At 43.8% G+C, this 25,801-nt stretch overlaps 4 protein-coding genes across 10 annotated transcripts; 2 read left to right on the forward strand and 2 right to left on the reverse strand.

The window, feature by feature from the left end:
- Nucleotides 1–4,437, reverse strand: s-cup (spermiogenesis-related protein stanley-cup). Its single transcript, XM_022082949.2, has 3 exons — nt 4,304–4,437; nt 2,594–2,729; nt 1–1,666 (listed from the first exon to the last, which is right to left on the reverse strand). The coding sequence occupies exons 1-3, from the start codon at nt 4,435–4,437 to the stop codon at nt 1,493–1,495; spliced, it is 444 nt and encodes a 147-aa protein (XP_021938641.1). The 3' UTR covers nt 1–1,492.
- On the forward strand, nt 3,204–8,195 carry fdl (beta acetylhexosaminidase fused lobes). Of its 3 annotated transcripts, none has more exons than XM_087358205.1 (3): nt 3,204–3,266; nt 6,020–6,144; nt 6,221–8,195. In XM_087358205.1, the coding sequence occupies exons 2-3, from the start codon at nt 6,020–6,022 to the stop codon at nt 7,917–7,919; spliced, it is 1,824 nt and encodes a 607-aa protein (XP_087214331.1). In that variant the 5' UTR covers nt 3,204–3,266; the 3' UTR covers nt 7,920–8,195. The 3 variants fall into 3 exon arrangements, with proteins under 3 accessions (XP_087214331.1, XP_087214330.1, XP_087214329.1); XM_087358204.1 differs by having other exon boundaries at nt 3,229–3,342; XM_087358203.1 differs by lacking the exon at nt 3,204–3,266 and having other exon boundaries at nt 5,172–6,144.
- Nucleotides 7,839–25,226, forward strand: LOC110839091 (ras-related protein Rap1). 5 transcript variants are annotated; one of them, XM_022082941.2, is made up of 9 exons: nt 8,932–9,587; nt 11,907–12,097; nt 13,332–13,453; nt 13,728–13,819; nt 14,182–14,374; nt 15,348–15,503; nt 16,876–17,110; nt 21,866–22,002; nt 22,413–25,226. In XM_022082941.2, exons 1-7 carry the CDS (start codon nt 9,402–9,404, stop codon nt 16,926–16,928), a joined length of 993 nt encoding a protein of 330 aa, XP_021938633.1. In that variant the 5' UTR covers nt 8,932–9,401; the 3' UTR covers nt 16,929–17,110; nt 21,866–22,002; nt 22,413–25,226. The 5 variants fall into 5 exon arrangements, with proteins under 5 accessions (XP_021938634.1, XP_021938637.1, XP_021938633.1 ...); XM_022082940.2 differs by having other exon boundaries at nt 8,933–9,587; nt 15,348–15,557; XM_022082942.2 differs by lacking the exon at nt 8,932–9,587 and adding an exon at nt 7,839–7,954 and having other exon boundaries at nt 15,348–17,110.
- LOC110839090 (meckelin) lies at nt 16,661–25,762 on the reverse strand. The gene is made up of 16 exons (XM_022082937.2): nt 25,552–25,762; nt 25,281–25,472; nt 24,900–25,192; nt 24,096–24,320; nt 22,262–22,564; nt 21,686–21,822; nt 21,308–21,470; nt 20,575–20,859; nt 20,218–20,460; nt 20,000–20,140; nt 19,191–19,324; nt 18,794–18,974; nt 18,484–18,618; nt 17,460–17,562; nt 17,235–17,377; nt 16,661–17,035 (listed from the first exon to the last, which is right to left on the reverse strand). The coding sequence occupies exons 1-16, from the start codon at nt 25,736–25,738 to the stop codon at nt 16,955–16,957; spliced, it is 2,946 nt and encodes a 981-aa protein (XP_021938629.1). The 5' UTR covers nt 25,739–25,762; the 3' UTR covers nt 16,661–16,954.
- Between the last annotated feature and the right edge of the window lie 39 nt (nt 25,763–25,801).

The following is a 25,801-nucleotide window of genomic DNA, read 5'->3' on the forward strand; positions in this document are numbered from 1 at the left end:
AACGGAAGGAATCCATAATTATTCCTATTCATAATAAGGGGGACAAGACTGAGTGTGGTAATTACCGAGGAATTTCTGTACTATCAACCTCATACAAAGTTCTATCCAACATTCTTCTGGCGAGATTAACTCCATATGTGAATTAAATTATTGGGGATCGTCAGTGTGGGTACAGAGCGCTACAGAGGACTAGTTTGTTACGCAGCTGCCCTGAGGATGAGAGCAGAGATGGCTCTTGAAACGTTAACAGAAGATATGGCGTATTCACCATTCAGCCACCTGACACGGTTTTTTGCCCGAGAGTCGTTCATCAATAATCGTATGTCTTTGTTGACTTTGGGCTCACATGTAAAGCTTATTAGAATCCACTGATCCTGTTGTACTCTTAGTTAAAGCGAACTGCCGAGAATAAAAACACAACACTCAAGCGTTTCAGGTCCGTTGTTTCTTCTTTGCAGAGGAAAAACGCACGATGACTTACGAACGGCTGATAGGGTTACGGAACAGTGCATTACGAAAAGATTCGTATTTTGCTACTCAGTCTGGAAGGTTGAGACGGGCCAAATATTGGCCATGAAACCTCACGGGGAGACGGAGACAGTTTTGTAATGTGAACTAATTCAGAAAAAGGTTTAGTGGACAGCCGCAAATTCAAATGTTACCTCAAATTCTATTAGTTCATTTCACTATCACTGGGGATTTAACTGGTTGGTATATAACACTTCGGTAGGCACTAACTTCTGGAACGGTATGTAGTTAATTATGGACCAACTTGTGAAAATGTTTGTTGCAGACATGGCTCAGATTTCAGGGAACCTTGTGACGAAGATAGAAGTTTATTCCACCCTTTATATCAGCTTGTGATGCCGTGCGGTTTATTCGTAGTTCTCGGGGTGTTCGGTTATCTTGGTATTTGTGTGAAATTTTGATTACTGCATTGATGGTGCTGTACCACAGCAGCCACCAGTTGCGTGTTGCACATCCAAAGTTGCTGCATGGCTTAATTCGGTGTTTGGCGGAAGAAGTTGAAACACGAGATCTGAGTTTTTCATGGCGGCGAAAATGTTTTTTTTTTATCGGAGCCGTGTGGTTACCAGCGTTTCCAAAGAACATATCACAATATGTCCTTCGGGTAGATGTAAGATGGAGACAAGAAATTCCTCCTAAACCTTTCGAACCACCTGCAAGACCACACATTGTCACAACACAACCCACAACTGAAACGAGCGATGCTACTACATTGCTGCCCGTCGTGTTTCGTTAAACATTTTTTACATCGAAAAACGTATTTTATTTTAAGTTCCTTTTCACACGACGGGCCGTTTTAGGGTGCTTCAGCCTCGCGTAAATTAGGGGTTCGTTATTGTTCGACACCGACTGTTACTGCGGACCAGAATGTACCACTTTCTTTTGGAAACGAAGCAGGCTAACAGAAGAACATGGTCTCCCCATCGTGCGTTCATTTCTCTCATATTTTGGCTTTCTGCGTTGCTCATACGTAGCCCTGAGCCGCCAGTCGCAGCGCCGCCTGGTACGTAGGCAGTCCGCTGTCGTCCTCTTCTTCGACCTTCTTCCGGGGTCTGTCCCTTATGACGGCCTCGTAGGTCGGGGGCGGGCTGGAGGCAGTCTGGGGGCAGGGGTCCGGTTGCAGGAACACGTCAGGGCACTGCAATATGTGAAGATAGGATACCTTGCACTGACAGAATTATTTTTGAATCGATTTATACGTCAGTCATTTTGTTACTTTTTAGACTAGCGTAGTTTAAAAACATATTTTTCTTGTGGAGTCAATTCTCGGGATTGACCACCGTAGTCAGCGGGATTCAAACCGCGATACTGGAGCTTAGTGTAACCACGGTAGATGCAACACGAGGGACATCTGTTGGCCTCATATTACCGTCACTAACAAACGAATGTCTTGCAAGTATCAGAGTGCGCTCTGTTCCCCCCAGTTTTCTGCTGATAAGTAAATGCTAGAGGATACATTGTAAGAAGTGTCCTTACGATTGTACTGCAGAATACTTATTTGTAATTAAACAGTTAAATTTGTGGCGTGGGGACTCAGAAACGCTGCTGTTGGCAGGTCCTGCATCGTTTTCGTCTGTCCATTTAACTACTGGATAGATTTTGATTGAATTCGATGTTGATAATTTAAGCTTCATTTTAGTTTTTCTATTTATCGATCGGAAATTATTCCAACTTTGCTGAAATATAAATTAATTACTGAAAATTTTGATTGAGTGACTTTTATCTGGGACATTTTATGGCGTACGTTAAGTAAATATTTGTGGGTGGCCTACTATATGCACCGCACATTTCCAGTGTGACGAATTTTATATTGGTGTTTACGAAAATATTTCTATTGGTGTGTATAACACCGACAGGCGTCCACTAATAGCGACCGGGTTCGAATCTCCAAAGCGTCTGTTGGTCCCTCTCGGCGCCAGTAGGAGCTACGCGTGTTTTGGAGCAAGTTGTAATCTGGACCCAGACACCCGCTGCTCGTTGTCTTGCCCGGAGTTTGTTTTGCGGAACCTACCACCAGCTTTTCATCCTGTTACTACCTTCGGCTGCCTCGTTGCTGTCAACTCACCTGCTCGTCAACGGTAAAGACCTCCAGCGGCTCTTGTAGGTACATTTCGCTGCGTCTTTCCGAGTTCTTGTTTACGTTGCGATGGCAACAGTAGCAGATGAGAAACACCAGGAGGACTAGGCCACTCAGCATCACCCTATAGCAGAGGACAGACGCATTACGACACGGTCACGCGCAGGCTCATTATGTCGACTACGCTGCTTGGAATTGCCGTGCGACGTTGAATACCGTTTCCTGACGCCGTTATTGTTGTTTTCGTAACTCCAACAAATTATTGCTTCAGCTTTTGTTGTCCGATGCTGATACTGATAATACTGGAGCGGGAAGGTTATCTGTCGTAACATTAACTGTCGTAAGAAAACGCTTGTCTGGGAAAACGGAGAGTGTACTTGAAAACCCGAAAATAAGAGGCTGTTTCATCTCTTGGAACGGACTGACAGATTTTGATGCAGTAATCAACTATATTGAAAGCCAGTGCTGTGCGCTTTCTTTCAAAACCCTGAATGAACAAACGAAGCGAAATGTTTCCCGTCCAGCCCTAGCTATAAACGGAAACCCTTGTGAGGGGCTTATCGCAAGAGTTTCCGGTGTCGTGGCATAGCGCATGAAGTTTGTGGCTTCACCAGACAAGGAACGGACGTCAGGTTGGCTACATTTAGTGCAGTGAGAGTAGGTACGAGAAGGTTTTCAAGCTGCTTGATTGAGTGTGAAGTGTTGCCTACGGTGTGCAGTACCGAATTCATTTTTTGGTAACGTAGACAACATTTTCAAATTATCCGTTCACTTACACCCACCCATTTTTGCTCCTGTAGCAGTTGACTGACTCCTACCGAGCACTTATTCTACGTTCTCGTGGGGTTTGCTATAATAAACCGTCGGGTACCTTAAACGTAGGGGAGTTTCTTGACACTTTGTCTGGGCCACGATTGCACAGTCTGACTTTCGAGCAAGAACTCGAAGATGGGTGCTATCGATCGCGCCATTCGTCCGTCATTTGCTTCTGAGCAGACAGATCACTGCTTGCACTGTAACCGACGCTGTCTCAGTAAGATATTTCGAACCGCATGACGTTCAGACAGGGCTAGAGTCGTAATTTAAGCACGGTTGGTTCAGTGCTTCTGACGGGATCGATTTCGCGCCGTAACTAAGCGAACACGAAACCTTTTGCACAGACTGTCGTTGGTGACTTAAAGCCGGCCTTGGAGAAATTCATAATTTCGGTCGATTTTCGCGTGCCGTGTAATATTTCGCCATTTTGATGTGAAATATAAAAATTATTTATGGTACGACTTTCATTTTCAAGTGTTTTGTCCGGGACAATCCTGGATTTTCCCCCGGTATAAAGATAACGTGCTTTCATGAAGCCAGTTGTCCGTCGATTTTAATTATAGGCGTACTGATATAAAGTAAAAACATTAACTCGTGTTTCGTTTCATACTCCACAGCACCAGAAAGAAACGACCGTCTCGTACCTTGTCCTGACGAATTACGAACGGTTCGTTAATTGTCTGTCATTTGCCGTCTTTTGCTTCCTCGAGTTGTCGTGTTCTTAAAATAAGACCGAAGACCAGACCGGCGTCAGAGAGCCGTGTACTGATTGTTCCGGGAATTGTGGTGTTGCAGCGCTGCATCAGCCAATGTGTTACGGCATTGATGCAAGAAAACTAAATGTACGTCGGATGTAACAGTTGTCATGGCCAGCAGACTCACCCACTCAGCAGAACGTTGACGTTGCCATGGAGCGGGATGCCGGCTCGCGCCCCGGGAAATGACGTCATGTTATTGTTGACGATGTAGCCATCGGACTGCGTCGCGGCCAGCACCGCCAGGCGTTTCACGGACATGGCATGGCATTACACTTGTCTCGCATTGTCACTTGTTCGGGCAACCGCGGGTTGCAGCAGATTTGAAAATGTCGCCATTACACAGTCACTGTCGGAGGACAGAAGAAAACATTTTCGGTCGTCGCAGTGCATGGGTTTGCCTCACCTCATAGCCGCCGGCACGTTGGAGCTCTGGCTGTTTGGAAAACTGGAGGCGCAGCCGAGTCACGTAACACGATCACGCAGCTCCGAAACGTGACGTCAACACGGGGCGTGGCCTGTATTGACAAAATCGCGTGACTTGGGCCCTGCTATTAGTGACGTGCAGGGTGTAGGGATGGTGCGGGGGTAGTTCTGTAAATTGCACCTTTGCTCCGAAGGCTGAGGTTATACAAAACGAATGTCTCGTGTTTTCTTTCTTTTGAGTCGTGTGGATGTTTGGGCGGAAGGCAGTGTAATCAGAACTGGTTGAAACAAGAAATAAATGCAAATTTTTTGGTGTGAACCTTCATGGTAGTGGGACCATCTGGGAGCCCCTGCAATGCAGGACAGCCTCAGCGTTTTGGGAAGCTTTAAGTGTGTTGCCTGTGAAGTTACTCTCATTTTCCTGATTGGCACTGTGCCAATTTGCATACACTTTCCTGGGGCCATGCTCACCGTTCGCGTTGGCACAGCGGTAACATTTCCTCACGGCGCTGAATTACGATACAGCGGTAACAGTGGTAAATGCGTTTGTATACTCAGGGCCAACGCAAGGGTATTTGGCGCCCTAGGGGAACCTTCAACCTTGCGCCCCCCGGCGCATTTAACTTCCAAAAATGAATATTCTGCATTACTATGTATAATAATCCTGCATTTATAATTTAAGGGTTCGTCAACACGATGAAGAGAAACACGATACGAAATATACGTTGTCTCTGTTATGCACTTTATACTTTGAGTTTAAAGCTACTGCCTGCGGGCCGGATGCGGCCCACGGCACCTCTTCATGTTGCCCCCTTTATTTAACATATCAGTAGATAACTTTTAAAACTACGGCCGCTCCGAGGGTAGGGAAATCGGGTGGAAGACCCGACGACCCACAATTTCGTATTGTGGTATTCAGTCAAGTCATTTTCATTTTGTTCATCATCGGCATGTATGTGGTGACAAGAGTCACTAAACAGGTAACTAAGACCACTCAGTGATTTAGTAAGACAGCGGCTGGTTGCGTTAAATGTGTATGACGGTTCGTAATAATCGATAAACATTATTAATTATTTTTCATGTGCCGACTAGTATGGAGAGCAGGCATTCGCTTGTCAGTTCTCCATCAGAACTGCAGTACTCACAGGTGTTGACACAGCCTACAAATTTTCCGCCTGAACACGTGTTTTGAAATTTGAGCTCACGATGTATAGCGCTGAATGATTAGCGAACAACGAATTGGAAAGGATATTGAAGGAAGGAGTCATGGCCTAATTCAGTGTCCTATTTTGGCATTTACCTGGAGAGGTCGAGGGAACCCACAAATGCCTGAACAGTGTAGCCCGTCATGAGCCACTGTGTTTTTGATACATTCACAATTCACTGCCCACGGGTCGGACTGTTGTCTTGCCTGCAGATGGGTGCTGACCGCCTGCGCAAGGGGCTGCTCACCCTGTCGGTGTTTGGCGTGGGGCTGATCGCGCTCCTGTACTGGGGCCGACTCGAGGACCTACAGACCGCCATAAGGATCAGAAAGACCAGGTGACGAGTCATTCTGTAGCCTCTGTGCAGCTGCTCGCTTTTGTCAGAGCGCTAGGTAACCGTGTGCTGTCTGCAGGGTAGCGGACAGCCTTTGGACTTGGGCCTGCGAGGCTCAGCACTGTGTGCGCCGTGAGCCGCGGGGTGACCGCATATCGCTCGCCACTTGCCGTATGATGTGCGGCGCCGTGCCTCTGTGGCCACGCCCGACTGGGGTCGCGGACTTCGGGTTGCAGTCAGTTCCCTTCCGTCTGCTGGTGCTGCGGCTTGAAGTGCGGAGTTCCCAGGTTCGACGCCTGCTTGAGCAAGCGTTTGACGTGTTTCGCGGGAACCTGGAGTCCCTGGTGCCTGACTCAAGCACCGAGGATCCCGGCGGGAGGTCTCTGAGTGAGTTTGTGGTGAGTGTGGAGGTGTACAGTGCAGACCGCGATCCTCTGCTGACACTCGGCACCAACGAGAGCTACCTGCTGGTAGTACGACACACAGGCGCAGGGAAGCTGCGTGCCGATGTTCGAGCGCAGACGTTCTTCGGGGCACGCCACGGCCTGGAGACATTGTCGCAGCTAGTGTGGTGGGACGACTCAACCCTGCGGGTCCTCACGAGTGCCCATATTCGCGACGCTCCCAGCTTTCCACACCGAGGGGTGCTGTTGGACACTGGCCGCAACTTCCTGCCTCTACGCGCCCTCCGTGCCGCAGTGGACGGATTGGCCGCCTCCAAACTGAATGCACTGCACTGGCACATCTCCGACTCGCACAGCTTCCCGTTCGACTCCCCGCACGTGCCCAGTATGGTTCGTCACGGCGCGTATTCGCCCGACGAGACGTACAGTACGCGCGATGTGGCCGATCTCGTGGCATACGCTCGCGTGCGGGGAGTGCGAATACTTGTGGAGGTGGACGCGCCTGCGCACGCTGGAAACGGTTGGCAGTGGGGGAGAAATCTCAGTTTGTGTTTAAACCGCCAGCCCTGGAACGTGTTCTGCGAGGAACCTCCCTGCGGGCAGCTAAACCCGGACAGTGAGCGGGTCTACTCCGTGCTGGGCAACCTGTATCTAGACCTGGTATACCTCACGAACGTGACTGATATGTTTCACGTGGGAGGCGACGAGGTCAACCTGCATTGCTGGGCCATTGAGTTGGGCGGGCAAATCGCCCACCAGGAGCTGATGGCCAAGTGGGGCAAGTTCCAGCAGCGGGTCTTGCGGCTCCTGGAGGCCGCCACTGGTGGCGTTCTGCCCAGCGCCGTGGTACTCTGGTCCAGCCAGATCACGAGCTCACACTACGCGCACATGTACCTCGAACCTCGGGTGTACGTCATACAGACCTGGAGCGCCAGCTCCGGGCAGGAGCTGCTGCAGGCCGGGTACCGCGTCATCCTGTCGCACCGCGACGTGTGGAACCTTGGCTGCGGCTTCGGCTTCGGGAACATTCACGGCGCGTGTGCAGCTGTGGCGTCCTGGCAGACAGTGTACCAGCACCGGCCCTGGAGCGAGCTCGAGCTACGCGCCCTCGTCCTGGGCGGAGAAGCGTGTCTCTGGGGCGAAACGGTGGACGAACACTCGCTGGACGCCAGGTTGTGGCCTCGAGCCTCTGCCTTTGGCGAGCGGATGTGGACCGACCCTGAGGGGGACGACCTGACACTGAGAGAAGCGCACGGCAGGTTGGCGGTGCAGCGAGAGCGTCTGGTGGCGCGAGGGATCAGGGCCGACGCCTTGTGGCCTCAGTGGTGCGACCAGAACCCTGACGACTGCCTGGAGCCCCTCGAGACTTCTTGAGTGTTATGTGGCCCGACCTCCCACACTACACGCATGTAAGCTGTGTTGTCGCATCAGAACGGCGTTAGAAGTGATCAGGTACCAAGGTTTCGGCGGTAGTGCTGACGTCATAAAAGTCTCCATGTCACTAGATGGAAATTCTACGTACTCAAGTCAGTAACATAGGCTTGTGTTTCCATAGCAACATTCCTGTGTAAAATGCGATGTTTGTTGACAAGCAGCGGTTCTGATCAAGTGTGTAATTATTTCGTCAATAAAATTTGCTGACTTACTGAAGTGGTCGAGACAGCTGCATCGAACTAATTAATATGATTCCTGCTGACAATGGCCGATGTCCAAAATAAACACATCAGTGAACCTTGGTTTTGTCTAATACGGCTGCTGTGATTTTGTTTGCCTACCTACCGTTTACTCCCCTGGGAACTGTTACATTGTTAAAGATAACTCACCGTACAAATGTTAGCATTATCGATACAGAGCGGTGTCTCACATCCACCACACAGGTTAGTTCAGCGGTCTAATCTCGCGTCTTTTTTGAGTGTGCCATGAGGACTGTCTATGTGGGCCACACGTGTATAATGACGTCAAGGGGTGCAAGCGCAGACTGCGCCCCATGAAGTTCATTGATCTTTGCAACTCACAGTGACTTCATATCCCCGATTCTTATTTTAGTTTCCTGGGCTGAGGGCTGGATTCAGATTTCAGAAGTAAAGTATTGAATTGTTCCACGAACGTTTCGTTGGCTACAATCTTCAGGGTTCTCTGAAATTGCATGGGAGTGTCATTAAATGGATGCAAGTTGTTATCTTCGCACTTCGGCTGCCTTAGCCTTACGGAAATATACCCTACGCTAGGAAAGTAGGCTGGGTGGGCCCCAGAGCCACCCTGGACACAGCTGGAACATTTCTGGGGTCGATTCCCTGCCTGCCGTCCATCCAGCTGGTTTTCTGATGGCGTGTTGCTTAATTTAGTACGGTAACTTAGCTTTTGCAGCAACAGAAGTGATCGAGATAATATCTTATGCAACTAATTAGATTACACGCTTGACAGTGGTTTGACATGTGGGTGGGCAAGTTGGATGCTGTTCAGAATTGTATTATTTAGAAATGCCTTTCGGAAGTGGGACGCCGCCGGATTACATTGTGTATGAACTGTAATGGTTTTAAATGCCATGGCCTATTTGCAGATGACGTGCTGATTGTTTATTTTATGTACAGTTTATTTATCGACGCCGTCAGTAGATCGAAAGTGAACACGGAGAATGGATGATGTCCTAACTTGATATACTATCCTGGCTATTTGCCAGGACGGACTGAGGAAAACGACGAGAAACCTCGGTCGGGATAGATGGTCTCCAAGCCTTGACTTGAGCTCGGGACCTCCCCAGTGCAAGGGGTGTTAAACAGCCTTGCCCATGACATGCGCGAGTGGTCCGGCCCCGCGGTACTTAAGGCGCGCTGATCGTGCAGCGAGACAGTCGCCATGGCAGCAGCGAACTGCGATGAAGAGGGGATTCCCCGCAGGTGGCATCACACTCGTTCCTTTCGCTCCTCATCCATCACAGCATCTCATGACGTTGCCCCCAGCCCCATGTCGCCCCGTAGAGGGCGGCGGGCCCCCAGCTACAGGTTGAGGACGGCTTCAGTGCCGGCCGTTCCTCGACTCACAGTGAGTACTGATCGTTCGCCGGCCGGACAGCTTGTCTACCGCTTCACTAATCGGCTCCAACTCGCTTAATATTTGTCGGAACAAAAAGAAATTTCATACAAGTTTGTACAGAAGAATGAAACAGGGGTCTTCCTGTGAAGCGTACGTTTCAGAGACAACTAAACGAAAATGATTTTTTGTTACGTCATCATTTATCTGATTGTCATCACATTCATTCGTTGCCCGTCTGACTTGCCTATTTTACGCTGTTTAGGCTATAAGAGAGGATCAGACATTAGAATTTACAAATTGAAAATCCAAATGCAATTACAGAGCGAATTCTCAAGAGTTGTTATGGTATACACACATTTCTTAACATGTATAAGTTTGCTTTGAGTGTGTTTTGTAAAGGCATTTCCTACGAAAACTCGGAGTGTTTTCCTCCCCGCTGCGAGCAGTGTGTAGTTTAGACGAACTTCGGACGACAAGGGTTTGAATAGTTTTGTTAAGCGTTTCATGATGTCAAAAAATTGTTTGAAATATTGATTTTGGACTCTGTTGATGAGGTTTTCTTTTTTGTGAAGTTTTGAAAAGGCTAGACATTGTTTTCGGTTTATGATAGCAATATCTTTGTTAAATTATTTAACAAGTTTAATGTTATTGTTAGAGACATACAATGACTATTAGTTTTCAGACCTTACCCACGAAATTGTTTTAAAATCTTTAAAAATTATAAAATTACGTGTTTTCAACATTTTTAAATTCTGAAGATTTAATTTTTTATTTATTTTGACATTTCAGGAAATTTGTCTTTCTATGCTGTCATCAACAAAGAGTGCTCTCGCCGCCCCCTCTTACTTCTTCACCGCCTTGTATTGCCTCTGCTTATTTGTTGTGAACAAACAATTGCAAGGTGCGCTGCAGAAATTGAAACTTCCCAGCTGTCAGAGCGCGACAGCTACGAAGCAGTTGTACGAACCCCGGGATCAGCTGTTTCTCTGTTTTAAATAGACAAGAAGACTAAAGTGGGACGAACCAGTTCCTTGGAACGGGCCTCGAACGCTTGACAATCCTTCACCTAGCCACCGACATGTCATTAGCCGTTCATATTCAGTATGTAGTGTGTAGTCTTAAACTGCGTTGACCGAAGGTGGCGTTGCAGTTGCTGTCTTGACTGAAGCCTTTTCACAGTTTCGTTTTCTTTAATATCCTTTGCAGTTCACCATTCACATTCATCCTGTTATTCAGGCTTCAGATACTGTCAGCTCTGGCTGAATGCTGCATCACGTGTTTTGTCTTAACATTGAATAGAACGGAAACCGGCTGAACTTACTTTGAATCTGCCTTTAAGTGCAGTTCGAGCGTGAAATAGCTCTAATATCGTTTGATATCTGTAGCAGAAAATGTCGAGTGACGTACGAGATAAACCGTGTACTGTGAACCAATGAAATCGAAACCCACAAGTGGCAGGCCAGTCCTTTGGCTTCCTCTGCCAATCTTGTTATATAACCTCTCATTGACCCTGAAGCTTGCGATAGGCTCGGCCAGCCGACACGTTATCACACATTGATCCAACACGACCGGAGTGGAGTCTGGGTGATAATTTTTGCAATAAAAAATTAGCACAAGTAAGGATTATCTCGCGGGATCGCCGTGACGGTGCGGCAACTTCTCCGACTTCTGTGTCATGCGTGTAATCTAAACACTAAGTTAAAGGTGCAATGCTTTCCCAATGACTTCTGATGCTGTATAAGGTACAATTGTCAGTGTGGGAAGTGGGTTAAACTGGCACAGGACACGGTCCAATTACGATATTTTGAAATGAACCTTCGGGTTATTCAAAAACCGGATATATCCTGACATCGTTACTTGCAGACCGGAAAACCGACGTGCTGAATTCTTTCACTGAGCTTCCGAACTAAATGGCCGTTTAAATCGAACTAAACTCGAACTGTGACAACGTGGACGACCGGCTACACAAGCTGTGTAAGCCGTGTCGCCAGCTCAACGCTTTCGTGTTGAAAGCGAAATGCTTCTTACATTGTTTAAAAACTGCTTGGGCGCATTTGAATCATTCATTGCCCTTGAATTGTTTGGACCTTCCAGTCGTCATGGCGACGATTTGAAACGACAACTTAACAAAGACGGTTCCCGTGGCAACAGAATGTGATGGTGTTCGCTTTGCGGTCCACCGGAACCTCTTCACGCCAATTGGCGGCATGTAGTGCCTGAATTTTAAGGAAACAAAAATGAGCTTGTAGAAATGGGTTTCAGTGTATGTTGTATATGAAGGCTGTGAGGTTGGTACGTAGTCTTATTTCGTTTGTCCTTGCGTCGCAGCCGATGCTGGGGCAGCTGCGTCGCTGCGGGGACCAGCATCAGGAGTACTACCGTGTCCGAAGTTTCTCGATTACCCCGAACGGGGTGTTCAACCTGGGGGACTCATTTAAGTCCCGGCTGTCGTGCTCCGTCAACTCCGTCAGTTCCACCAGCTCCAACCGCAGTGATGTCAGCCCGACACGGCTTCCCAGGTACAGGAGCGTCTTCAGCGCAGTTACTTAACATGCATAGCCAATCGTCCCAACACTAGCAGTCCTGGTGCGCTGTAATTCAGTGTGTGTTCATCCCTCACAGCAAGGACCCCGTTTCACAGCCACACAGAATGTCACATCCTTAGATGGCTGTCTTCTGGGTTGTAGAGCCGTGTATGGTCCTTGCAAGAACCTCTGAAACGTTGGTAAACTTATACCAGACTACGCGGCGCTACAACCCAGAAGACAGCCATTTTCGTACTCACCGCCGTGAGAATCTCAAATCCTACTTAATAAGTGGCCTTTCATTTGTTCGATAATTAGCCTATTTCGTGATGGGACCCAAGGTTTTTCGTCATATTTAAAGAATCCCACCTTTGGCCCTGTCTTTATAGCCTGTATGTTTACTGTCCATTTTAATATTACTCTTACATTTATTTCTAGGTCTTTGAAGTGGCCCCTTCCCTATAGCCATGACTCCTTAGTGATAGGGAAAGGTCGTAGCCGGGTCACGACCTCCGTCCCCGAAGAAAATAAAAACGAGCCTTTGTGGCTTTCTTTGATCGAGACTGTCCCAGGAACACTTGTGTGCGCACATCCACTGTTCTCTGGGGATGATGGCTTGAGCTATCTTTACCAGCCGGAGACGGTTTGGGATCTGAATCAATATCGAATGGAAAGAATCCAGAAACTGAAATAAATGCTTTATCTTTTTACTGACAAGGGCAGCTTTCAGCTCTTTGAGATGGGTTGAGTGTGTTCTGTAGCGTAGTTTCTGTTCAGATTTATAAAACAACTTCACGATAAGGAATGGGCACTCCTGAATCCCATGCAGAAAGTCCTGCTTTCACTCTCGACCTTTACTAATAGTAACATGCATATAATACAGCATCGTTAAGCAAACACGCTAATAGTGATTGTTAATTTTTTTCTGTTCAACAACGAAGAACTGCCGATTCCTCTGTCAGCTCCACAGCACAGCTGTTTGCTCTGACCCTTCTTGAAACTCTCGGCAACCATCGTAGCAAGGAGGCAACCTCATTTAAAAGGAGCTAGACGTAGTTGGCCCTCCTGACAGTCTGACCATCGAGGCATTCCTTGTAGACACTTTATGTGTCAACTGCCGGCCCGTTCAACGAGAGCTGATATAAAACTGTGTCCATAAGTAACTTGGAACCATGTTCAACTGACATTCCCCTCTGTCGCTTAAATCGCCAACTGTGTGTTTTTTAAGAAACCCACCGGACGGCGACTTGGCGCCCGCTAGGTTCCGGGTGGCGATGCTCGGCGCCTCGGGCGTCGGCAAGACAGCGCTCACCTGTCAGTTTACGGTGTCAGAGTACGACTCGTCGCTCGGTGAGTACTCGCGATATGTTTGTATTGGCCGAATGAATGGACTCTTTTAAAGCTTTTTTTGTCTGAATCTGAGGCTTGACGATTTCTGGTTCAAGGCAATTAGTCGTGTATTTGTTTTCCTGCATCTTACTGAGCGTAGTTATCTGTAAGGAATGCTCACTTGTGGTAACACGGCCCTGAAATATTTCTATAGCAGCTAGTAGAGTCATAAGAAGCAGTCGAAAGACTTAAGTGTGGAGGAACGTCAGTGAGTTCGTTGCCTTTGGCTTTGCAGATGAGGATATCGGCCAGAAGATAGTGTCAGTGATGCTGGACGGTCGGGAGGCTCAGCTGGAGATTGTGGACCATCCCGCCGCCGAGATGTCGGTGAGTTCCATGTGCGCTGATGCAGTATGAGAAGTGCTCTGTGCCATGTTACCATATCTCAGGCCAGTCAAATATTTAGCTCATCTAACCCTGGCCGGGCATGCAGCACACATGCGAAAGTTGAGAAATGCGTACAAACCTTTGGTTGGTAACTTTGAAGGGAAGAGACCGCTCGGAACACTTTGGCGTATATGAGTGGATAATATTACAATTTATTTTTGCTGAAGTCGGGTAGGATAGTGTGGACTGGGTTCAGGTGGCTCAGGATTGGATCCAGTGGCGGTATATTCTGAACACGGTGTGAATCGGTAATTTCTTGATCACCTAAGCGACATTCTGCTTGATTTGGTTTGTGAGCACAGGTGGAGACCTGCTGCAGTACGTACGGCCCCGACGTGTTCGTGGTGGTGTACTCGGTGGTCGACCGGAGCAGTCTGGCGGTGGCCGAGGACATGCTGCTGTTCCTGTGGAAGGGCGGCTTCGTGGCGTCGCGCGGGGTCATTCTGGCGGGAAACAAGGCGGACCTGGAGCGCAGGCGCGAGGTCCCCATGCCAGGTCCTCTAACGTTCATTCTAGGTTGATTTAAGAGCCAGAAAAACTGGGAAACTCGACTGACACACGGAGTGGAAAGCGACTACTATGAATTCGTAAAGAATGCCATCTGTCTCTACTGCGACCGTTTCCTTTCCACCGTGCAAGATGTGGACGCGCCTGCTATATTAGGCTTCTTCACGTACAACGGTGTCGGAGAAGTTGCCTATCTGCAGGGCGTCATCTGTGTTTCTGAGTGAATTTCCAACTGTCGAATTAGAACAAACATACACAGTACTAGAAGTGGTGTTGGGGGCGTTAGGGTCCAGTTTTCTAAAGTTATGAGTTTACATTTTGAACTATGAATAAATTTTGGGTCTCCTTATAAAGCTGATGAGTGAGAAACCCAATTTTATGAGCTCCCCAGTGTTACATTATAATGTTGCCTCAGGTCTCATTCTTGAAGTGGGCTTAAAATAAAAAAATTTCCCAACCACGGCACATGCACTCCCGAGCATGAGAAACTTACTGTATAATGTACAAATTCCCTTGGTGGGGACTTCCCATGGCATAATTTCACACCCAGCAACTTCCATGCACAAAAATGCATATAGCTTCTCCTGTAGTGCCCTTAATTTTTTTATTTTTTAAACCAAAACTGAAATGTGTTAGCAGATTTTGGTAAAACTCTCCAATATCAAATTTCATTAAAATTATTACATTGGAAGGACACACATGGTGAAGCTAACATCTGTTAACTGTAATTACATTTTGTGTTGGACAGCATCCTTTGCTAACAACACCATAAAGAGAGCGATGAGCATTAAAATTGAAACGTCAGTGCTGTCAACTGCAGCACTGTTTGTTTGTTAGTGTGTATTACATTGCACAAGGTTCACGTTCTTTCCAAAGCAACATTTGAAAATACGTCTCTCAGTTATACGTAACATAAAAAATAATAATATCCCTATAACGCATAGTGCTTTCTACCCAGCAGTGGGTCGCAAGCTGGCCAGCACATGTGGCTGCAAGTTTATAGAGACGTCTAGCGGCCTTGACCACAACGTGGATGAGCTTTTAGTCGGAATTCTGGCACAGTTGCAGCTGAACCCTTGGCGAGACCTCGAGAAGAAAAAGAAGCAGAAAGTGGGAGGTGGGCAAAGAATTCTGAAGAACCTGCTGGGCATGAAGTACAAGTCACAGTCTTGTGAGAACCTCTTTGTTATGTAACAGAAATGTCTGTCTAGTATAATATCCAGGTGTAAGTCAGGAATATATGTATAAAAAAGTAAATGTTGACATTTTGAGGAAGGAACTGAGATTATCACACTTCAACATTGCTTATGAAGTCATCATGAAAGTGTTGGTCTCAAAAATGTAAAGATAACTGAAAGAGCAACAATATTATCTTTTGCCAGTTACATACAGAAAGCGAGTGACGTACGGTTCCCAAAATATTCTTCTCTGAATTTATTTGGCAATTGATTTCTTTTTTTTGTGTGGGGTTTTGTTTACAAAGGAGAAACTGATTAATTTATACCAATTTGGCTAGCATGGTTTTTTGAATCAAATATAAAAAAACATTTTTGTGTTTTTATAGCACTTTTATTGGAAAATACTATTTTTGCTGCTTTCTTATGTGTATGGATAGCATAAAGAATGCCAATGGCAAATATTCTTTTGCTATAAGGAGTGTGTATATATTTATAAGTAAAAATAAATCAGTTTTCCCCTTCATATAAATTCATAGAAAAACTGCTGCAGTTATGTACATCCTTGAGTGAGGCAGTGGTGATATTCTGTTGTTCTGTTTACCACATGATGTAAAGCCATCAACCAACTTTGCCATGGAGAATAATGGCTGTGTTGTTACACATGAGTATACATATATTCAGTCAATCTCTCTCCAGTTTCTGAACATGATCCTTGTGTCCTGTCATCACCTGTGCCCTTCATTTCTGTTTAGTGTCACAGCCTGGCTGTCAGGGAAGCACTGAAACATGCCATGATGACTGCAGCATTTAGTGTTTCTGCCAATCTATTTAGACCATATCTCATCCTTCAGAACCTTCATGGCCTGCCTGCAGTTCTCATTTTTATGAAAGTACTGTTTCTTCTGACTCCACTCTCTATTGAGAATGATTTTGTAAAAGATTGCAATATTGGATGAATCATTATAAGTACGTTTAACATTATGTTATTGAAAATGTACAGTCATGTTGAATGCTTTCCTGCAATCACTAGACCTGCCACAATACAAGGGTAGACATATGAGTGTCCCCCCCCCCCCCCCAAAAAAAAGTAAGTCTATACAAAGCAGTATATTTATTTCATGAAAAGAACCTAAAAAACTCTACAGGATTTGCAGGTTGTGCAACATTTGATACTAAAATGTGACACATACAATGGAACTCTGTGTATGTGAAGTCCTTTAGTCAGTCTGATGGCAGGACAGCTGATTTTGAATTTGAATCATTTTCCTCCTGAAGTTTTCTGTTATCCCAGATTTACCCATTTCTTTATAGGAACTTCAGGAATTGCTACAGTTTTCTTCACCAAGAATCCTTCTGCTAAATGACTAAAGTCACAGAACAATGATACATCTCACACCAGAAACCGCTCATCAATAAGGGTCTTCTTGGCCAGGTTATGCCTTCCACCCACTCTGCGTATGACGACGAGCACCTTCAGAGAGAAGCAAAACAAGAGTACAGGAAAAGAAGTGGCAAAATAGGAAGCTGATTACTCACGCTGTATAAGGTATGATGGTTTGTTTTAGTCTTTGATGTACTCTATAAAAATCAGTTGTGTAAATATGAAACCTGTGTGGCTAAGCATCATTTTCTTTTTAAAGCAATAGCATACCATTATTTATCATACAAACCTTTTCAAAGAATGCTGTGACAATGGCAGCTAGCAGGAAGTCATGGAAAAGCATCTCCACAAAGCAGAACAGGAAGATGTCAAATGTTGCCAAAGTAAACTCGTTTCCATAGAAGAGAACATTGTCAAAAGAATGCCCGCTGTCTGCAACATGAAAAGAGTCTCACTGTGCACTATCATCTTAAATTCCCTACATATGGTATATCAAGGTGGGGAGGTGCCTAACCTGCATACAGGATTCCTTTGTCGAAGATTTCCGTAAACTCAATGTCAAGAAGAGATTCAACAAACAGCTTCTCTCTCACATCATAATCCAAGTCTTTCAGTGCCTGAAAGAAAATTACATAATTTTCATTTTTACTGTTTATAAAAATACAATGCAGATGTTTCCACTTTTGACTATGGGTCAACATCAGGCACTGTAAATCACATTTTCAAATTGCCATATTCTGAAGCTGCAGGAGAATTTTTAAATCAATATTATTGTAGAGTAGTGAAGCATGGACTATAATGAAGTGACAATGAGATGTGTATCAACTGACAGACTGCAGATTACACACAAGCAGGGATGTAGCACTGTATAATCTAGTAGATACTGACTAACAATTCAGAGGAACTTACTGCTTCCATCATCAGGATGATTCATTACCCTAACCTTCATGTGAAGTGACGTCTAATTTTAATTAATCAAACTGGAATTATCGACAAATTAGAGTAAAACTTCCCGCTATCTAATTTTATGAAAACTGTTCAGCAGTTCTTAAATGTTACATGCAGAAAGATAGAGGGACAGCACATTTTTGCTGCTTTATGTTGTGATCATACCTAAAAATAACAGAATTGCAATATTTCATCAATATATTTTATTCAGCACCACCACAAAATAACTAGAAAGAAGATGTTGAAGGAGTGAACTCTGATAGGATCTGCAAAAAAGTTGTGTAATATCTACAAAGAATAAGATATCCAGGAAGATATGAAGTGTTTTGTGATGCACATCACAACAAACCAGCTGGGTCTGACGGTGGAAAGGAAGGCGATATCACAGAATGTAGAAATGAGCTGTACTTGGCAGGCTGCTTGTCAATACACATGATTCCTCTACTGCAAGTATAACACTCAATGGACTTTACTGATATCACAGAAAGTGTCTAAATATGATGGTATTGAAGGAGCTTGGATTTCTTACAATAATGTGTAATCTTTCATAAGTTATAAATTAGATCAAACACTAATAACAAAATTCTTACGTGTTCAAAAAATGCAGCAAGGAATTTGTTCATGTTGTGGTATATCTGAATGCTTCTGTCCATGTTCCCGGACAACACCTTTGACCTGAGGGCTCCAGCACCACCCATTGACAACCTTTTTGTGGCCAGCGTTATCTGCACAAAGAAGAGGTTAAGAAATACTGGGACCAATCCTTTCTTTTTTAACAGCCAGTTTAATATTATGTAATCTTTGTTTTGGCCTTGCAAGCGTCCTTCATGAACGAATTTTTCCACCACAATTCTGATTAATTTGTGTCCCCCATGCAGGCTGTACACCAAGCCCACATACCGAACTGATTGGAGCCATCACTTTTCGATAATATGACCGCAGCTGAAGTGGTACAGCCATCTGGAAGGTCTGCTGATCAGTGCCAGGCAGCAGTCCCCGGTGCCCACACAGATCCTCCTCTTCTCTTCGTAGTTGCCCCAATATTGTCTGCATGTCTGTGTCCGCAAACCCATGTGCTGATCTGCAACAAGACTGCTCCTTAGTTCCCCTGCTATGCTGTTCACTTATTCAAATCTGAAAATATGTCACCAATTCTGAAGGTCAGCAACCATTAGCTTTACTTATGATCATCTCAAAAGGTTGCTGTTGCTTCATTTCAGATGTTGTGTCTGTTGGATTGTGTCACTGATGCTAACTGAGTTCTGTGCTCCTCAGTGTCCAAATGTGATGAGCTCACCTGCCATGAATATAGAATCCATAATTTTCCAAAGCCAAGATGAAGACACTGACATTGGCCATGGAGCAAATATCAACAAACTCTTGAACCATGTTCTTGACATATCTCTCATATATCAGCACCATGAACACCCACTGCAATGAAAACAGTGCAACTTGCTCTAAAATGTTGTCTTGGTGGTTTATTTAATGATGTATTTCAACTGCATGTAATCAATTCTAAATCATTAGTCTTTTTCTGCCTTCCTATGCACTTCTTATAACCATGAGTGGTGCATTCTTGTTTCATCCATGTATTGGAAGAGTTGATTCCTTGAAAGCACTGTGCCACTACCTTAAAAACAGTCTCAATTTATGAAGCAAAAATCTACTCCTGTTTCTATCTCAGGGCACAAATTGTTCAGATTCTTAGTAAGTAGGTACAATGTGACACAAAGTGGACCCATAGGAATATGATTTGTGACAGAATTAAAGTTTCAAAGCTACAGATCAATGAGTTCTGAGAGACTATATAGTGTTGAATGCTGATGTAATATAACAGTAATACAGCTCAAGAGTTAATGTACCTAAACTCAGTTTTGGCCTCATCCGTTATGTTCCAATGTAACACAGACTGACAAAAATTTTATGTTTCTTATATATTATCTTCTAACCTTCCTGGTTTGTGCCCGTCTGGGGTGACGATGAAGAAGACTGTCAGCAGAGTTCTTATCCAAAGTGGGAGTATGGTATTCTCCACATTCATAAAGTGCTAACTTTGTCACAGCTGAGGCTTACATATGGAACCATAAATGAGTGTGCTTAACTAACCTGCAGGAAGTATATTGTAACATAGACCATTACACCCACAGCAAAGCAACAGATGAAGCTTGGTGGACTGTCCTTCATGTACTCTGGAGGAGAGGTATGCACTTCTGGGTCAGCCACTGCCCAGTGCTCCATACCAATCACCTGGTGAGAATACAGGCACATGTGTATCACCAACAGCAATGTCCAACAGCACTACACATTACTGTCCCTTTACACACCTTGAGCACAAAGACAGTGAAAATCAGCTGGAACAGGGGACTGATCTTCCTTGTGGTCTGTATCTCATTCCACTCATTGGCCACAAAGTATGTCCTCCACATGCTGACAGGCTGTGGTACTGTGCTAGTAGTTGGCTGACTGCAGGGCCGTGTCAAGGAGCCATGAGCTCGTGGTCGCTCCCAGTCAATGAAGAAGATGTCAATAGAAATCTGCCTCCAGAGCAGATGAATGACTTCTACTATCTGAAACAAACACAAATATTACTTCATGCTGCAACTAGGAGCCTTGGCAAAAAAATGTGATGCATCTATCAGTGATTTAAAATGGTACTTGTGACCTGTACAAGAAAACCTCACCTTGAGAGAGAATGCTGAAATTACATAGCTCCTGATAATTTGCTCTTGTTGGTGGGATGGCAGTAGGACCTGCACTATACTCTGTCCCTTGTAGAATGCGAAGGTGTGAAAACTGGCACAGGCCGCGACAAAGAAGAAAACATTTGCAAGGTTTCCACATGAAAACATGAGCAGCTTACCCAAAGTGACATGGTCAATGCCAACTCGACCTGATCGGCGGGAATATCTCCATGTCTCTATGCCTGACCAGACAACTGCAAGAGCACTGAGAACTCCCACTGACACCTGGAATATTGTGAAGTTAACATTATCACCAGTAATTCCTGGCTGCAGCAATACCCATGTTATTTGTTGTAACTCTTCTTGCCAAAAAGGCTGGTTTTGTTCTTAACAGTGTTTACAGTGAAGCACCTTAGTACATTTAATGAAATACTTTAGGGCGCACAGTTTTGAATATTGTGAGGGATGAACAGTGGTAATATTAGAGACAGTCTACTTACACTGTATTTGCTCTTTGAGACAAAAGAATTACACATATACTTGTACACAGAGCCAGAGACCTTTTAGAATTACCATCTTTGAGGAAGAAGAGATATTGTTTGACCTCTTCAACACTGGATTCAAGCTGAATCAGGCTTACAGGCTGTCCTTAAAACACAGAAGGATGAAAGAAAACCTTTCAGCGTGCCTTGTACCTGATGTGATCCTTCCAGGAAGGAAGTGTACAACCTACCTCAACAGCATGTGACATTGAGTTTTCCATTTCATACTCAACACTGAATGTGAATGGCACCTCAACATTAGCTTCAATGTCTTCCTGCTTCACTTCTCCATACTTGAGTACCAAGAGTGGGGGATAAATCCGACCCTCCTCCTCATGTCCCTGCACCTTCACCCTGTAAGGTCATAACAAAATGACTTTATTTTTCACTGGAATGAAGAAACTGTGTGTCACATCATAATTAACAAACTAGGTACAACGTACAGAATCCTTGTCAAGTAGCTCAAGAAATTTATTGCTGTTAGGTTCATCTTGATATTCAGGCAGGTCTGTGCAGTTTACACATGCAAACACATTTTGTTGGAACACAATACTATTAATATAGCATACCTCAATGTGCATGACTGCACATATCTGATGATAGATGGAGCATTAACCACTTCACTCTTTGACATATACTTCACACCTCCAACTTTGTCAATCAGAAAGAACCTCCTGGTCAGCTGCCATTGGGCCCTGTCAGATCTCTGTAAATGCATTAACACTTAATAATATTATGGTTATTTTCAGGATTAGTGTCTACAGTATTCTCTGGGCTGATACACATTGTACATTTGTGTGAATGATTGTTGTCATGGCTTGGAAGCCGGCCAATCCAAGAGTGACTCTGGAGTAATGGAAGGTGATGGTGCTCCATATATTGATGAGTATGTAATGATGTTCTATGTTGATGTTTATCTGTAGATGGTATTTGTGAATGCTGGCCATAATATCTGTTTTATCAAACTTAGTATCATGAATGATTTCTATTGACATTTCACGAGTAGTTTACTGTTGGTATTTGTGATGTGATGACTGGTTTGTTTGATCAGCTCAATGCTGTGAAAATGTTAGGAACACATTTAAGTATGGCAAGTGGTGTGGTGTAGGCCTAAGCTTAAGATTTTATAATTCTGCATTTTGTACCTTGTTTGCTGACTTGCCCCCCACTTTGAGGTCCACTACCAGCACTGGGACAGCATGCAGCAGGGATTCCCCATCTTCCCAGTACTGCAGATACAGGTCTAGGAATTCAGTGTCCTTGATCTGAACCAACTGATGTGCAGGTATCTTGCAGGAGAACTTGTACTGGGCACCAAAACGTAACCCCTTGTCCAGGGAGGTCCATGAGCCAGGACACAGCTGCAGGAAGCTCCCGCTAGCTGGAGAAATCCCCTTCATGTGGCCCTCAGGTGTGAATCGTATGACAGTCAAATTCAACCTGCTAGCCTGTGTGGAACAACTGGTTTGGTATAATTTATAATTACCTAGTCTTATGTTTTAATAGTAGCTAACATATAAACAAGATTTTAGACATTTTCACAACAGGTGCATTAGGTGGACAAAATTATAAATTACATTCTGACAACCTTGTTCTTCAAATTTTTATAAGAAGAGAACTGCAAGTAATATGAGGAAGGGAAGTGTTACTGTGTAATTCCAGAGCTACCTTATTTTGGAAAATAGAGTCAAGGTAAAAATAATCAGCAAATTAATACTAGAAAAGAGTAATCCTCAGTGCATTAAGAGCATCTACATTTAAATATGCACATATATAGAACTGCATAAATATAGCTACTAACTTCACAGATTTTGGTGATTAATAGTTATACATAACCTCATGAACAAAATTAATCAAAATCCCTTGCTTAGAACTGAGGAACCTGGTCTTTAAAGCAGCACTGATCACTGCCATTGTTCCACTTAAAGACCTTATAATCTTCTTGTTTGTTATTACATGCACATACACATATGGAACTGAAAGGAAGCTAGTTCACAGTGAGATGATCCATGCAAGTAAGGTTCTGCACTACACTGAAGGATTATGACTACTAGGAAATAATCAAACTTAAATTTGCATACAACTAACTATTCAGTGTTGATACTTATTCACACTGGTGAGAAGTCAGAACTATATACTGAATGAATAATAATTAATACTAAGACTTCACTGTTCACTGTTATTACTTGCAGCAAAAGAAAATCTAATACAAATAACATGTTTAATATATGTCAAAGTCATACTGTAATACAGCACTAAATTAATAGAACAAAGCAATCTCATTTCACTGCAATCTAAACTCAAACATTTTCTCTTGTTTTCTTCTTATTACAGTCATCTGCTCTAACAGCTGAAGCATCTGATTTTGTGTAGAATGACCAGCTGCGATAAGATTGCATCATTAAACTACTGAAGAAAGTATTGGTGTTGCAGGTGTTCTGGGAATTAATACTGTTGTGAATGTTTATCCAAGTAAACTAAAAATCTAGTCATGGAATTTATTTTCAGAAGTGTCCATTGAGATAATCTCCAAGAAGTATTTATGCTCTTAGGAAAATTAGTGTTTGAAATAGATATAAGTAAAAAATTGAAATGGCTTGACAGTTTATCACAAAACTCTCCAATATCGTACTTAATCAAAATAGGTTTACACATTACAAAGTTTTTTTATCCCATGTGTACAGACACACAGAGTGCTTCACACGCTTACAACTGCACTTATAAATGATTCTAAAAATCTGTAAGATTTATGTCCATAAAATTAATGGTTTTAGTCCTGTGGACAGAGTAATACATATTGATAGTGCTTGTTATAATTTCCCTTAGACATCATGTTTCCTTATAAAGCTTTGGTACACATATGTTATTTCCAACAATACTATTTGAGATAACAGCCATAACAGCAGGTCCTGAAGTTTGCCATTATTAATATTATTCTCTTCACCACTTTGTTTCCCTTTCTTTCAGTTTAAGACTTACCTTGAAGCTGGGATCCATGCTGTACTTGGCTGTTATCTTCTTCCTGAACAACACAGCCTGTGCATCTCCCTCCCCATAGTACAGCCATGGCAGAGCACTATTGTCAGAATTTGGGATGTGTTTGGCACCCTCAAATAGCTTGCAGGGACTCCCAACATAGTCATCACGGAACATCACCAGAGTACACATGTTGGCCACCAGTTCACAAGCAGATTGGTTCCTCATCTGAAAGGAACATGTTCCCTGTCACTCAGCATTTGCATTACAGGACAGACTGTTTTGGATGTTTTAAGTAAGTGCCTCCTTCCTATGAGTTTATATTTCACAATATTCTGGAATCCAGTCAGAACTCAATATTTCAACCTGTTCTTTTTTATGTCTTGCCCAGAGATACACAGAATTCATTATAGGTGAAATCTGTCATTCTGCCTTCAATATGTTGCTATTTTTTCAGTAATATGCAGAATCTCACATCTTCTGTGAGAATCCAGGTTCCAAATTCATGCAGTTCAGTAAATGCAGACAAAGTGTTCAGTAAAAATATATGGATTCAGAATCACAGTTTTGTAGATTGCAAAGTAAAAAATGTGGAGGCCACACAAGATATTTCTATCTACATCTTTCATGGCAGTAACTAATGAATCATTGGATTTTAAACTTGAAATGGAGATAATAAACATACTTACAGTCATCATGCAAGTTAACTATTTGTTTATAATACTTGCTTTGTTTGATATCTGTGAATAATGGGGGGAGGGCATCTTAATGAAGTTCAAACCAATAACCAAATGGACTAAGCCACACCTTGCATAGATATACTGATGATCTTAAATGTCTCCTAAGGAAATATGAATCAATCTTATCACCAGATTCATACTCTATAACATAACTATTTCTCTCATCTGGCCAGTTGGAGAGGCTATTAAGGGGAACACAAGTCCCTTCTAACAACTCATGGGTGACAGCAGGGCAGGAACAGTTACGAGAGTGTAACAAACAGGGCACACAGAATGTCTGATCAGATGAAGGAACTGTCCCATCTGTGCAATTCAGACAATGCAGTGTTTTCATCAGAGTTCCATTGTAGTATTTTTCCACTGGAACAAATACAATAAAATGTTACAACACGTTTTAGTGTTTGTCATTGTGATCAGTTGACTCAGTACAACAGATGGTTAATATTACCTTGTATCTCCCCCATTCCACATGCTGTACAAACTACAGTGTCATTTCCTTTCAGTGCCTTGGCTGAACATGGCAGGCATTCAAGCTTATCAATCGTTGGTACTTCATCATCAGGACACAGTTCACAGACTGGAAACTGTCCCCCTGTCCATTGCACAATCTTACTCCTCATGTTACATGTACATGACAGCCCTGAAATACAAAGTCCTTTATAATTAATAATTATTTTTATTATAATATTAATTAAAATAAATATGAAGTGACAACTTACTATCTTCAGTAGGTTTCAGGTTTTTTAATTCGTTGCAAGAAACGCATTTAAATAATTGTATGTCAAAATATTCGTTGTCCGAACAGTACGTCGGATCTGAATATTCCACAATTTCTGCAGAAAGACTATAGGCTGATGATATCATGTGTACCAACGCTAAGCAAATCGATACGTTTATAAACGCCATTTTGAAACCATCCTGTGTAACTATGGCAACTTGACGTCATAGGGCAGCATTCGCAGGTCTTTA

Source organism: Zootermopsis nevadensis, unplaced genomic scaffold (genome assembly GCF_977971745.1).
Source record: "Zootermopsis nevadensis isolate Lab colony 2312 unplaced genomic scaffold, Znev_1.0 Znev_ptg000029l, whole genome shotgun sequence".
NCBI classification, from domain to species: domain Eukaryota; kingdom Metazoa; phylum Arthropoda; class Insecta; order Blattodea; family Termopsidae; genus Zootermopsis; species Zootermopsis nevadensis.

Coding starts and splice junctions, on each gene's coding strand:
- s-cup (XM_022082949.2), bottom strand. CDS start 4,437: ATGTCCGTGAAACGCCTGGCGGTGCTGGCCGCGACGCAGTCCGATGGC. Junction 2,730..4,303: donor GTCAACGTTCTGCTGAGTGG/GTGAGTCTGCTG, acceptor CCTCTGCTATAG/GGTGATGCTGAGTGGCCTAG. Junction 1,667..2,593: donor TCTTTACCGTTGACGAGCAG/GTGAGTTGACAG, acceptor CACATATTGCAG/TGCCCTGACGTGTTCCTGCA.
- fdl (XM_087358203.1), top strand. CDS start 5,951: ATGAGCCACTGTGTTTTTGATACATTCACAATTCACTGCCCACGGGTC. Junction 6,145..6,220: donor ATAAGGATCAGAAAGACCAG/GTGACGAGTCAT, acceptor TGCTGTCTGCAG/GGTAGCGGACAGCCTTTGGA.
- LOC110839091 (XM_087358207.1), top strand. CDS start 9,402: ATGGCAGCAGCGAACTGCGATGAAGAGGGGATTCCCCGCAGGTGGCAT. Junction 12,098..13,331: donor AGCCCGACACGGCTTCCCAG/GTACAGGAGCGT, acceptor GTGTTTTTTAAG/AAACCCACCGGACGGCGACT. Junction 14,375..15,347: donor GCGCGAGGTCCCCATGCCAG/GTCCTCTAACGT, acceptor TCTACCCAGCAG/TGGGTCGCAAGCTGGCCAGC.
- LOC110839090 (XM_022082937.2), bottom strand. CDS start 25,738: ATGGCGTTTATAAACGTATCGATTTGCTTAGCGTTGGTACACATGATA. Junction 25,473..25,551: donor CCTGAAACCTACTGAAGATA/GTAAGTTGTCAC, acceptor TTTGTATTTCAG/GGCTGTCATGTACATGTAAC. Junction 25,193..25,280: donor TGGAATGGGGGAGATACAAG/GTAATATTAACC, acceptor TATTTGTTCCAG/TGGAAAAATACTACAATGGA.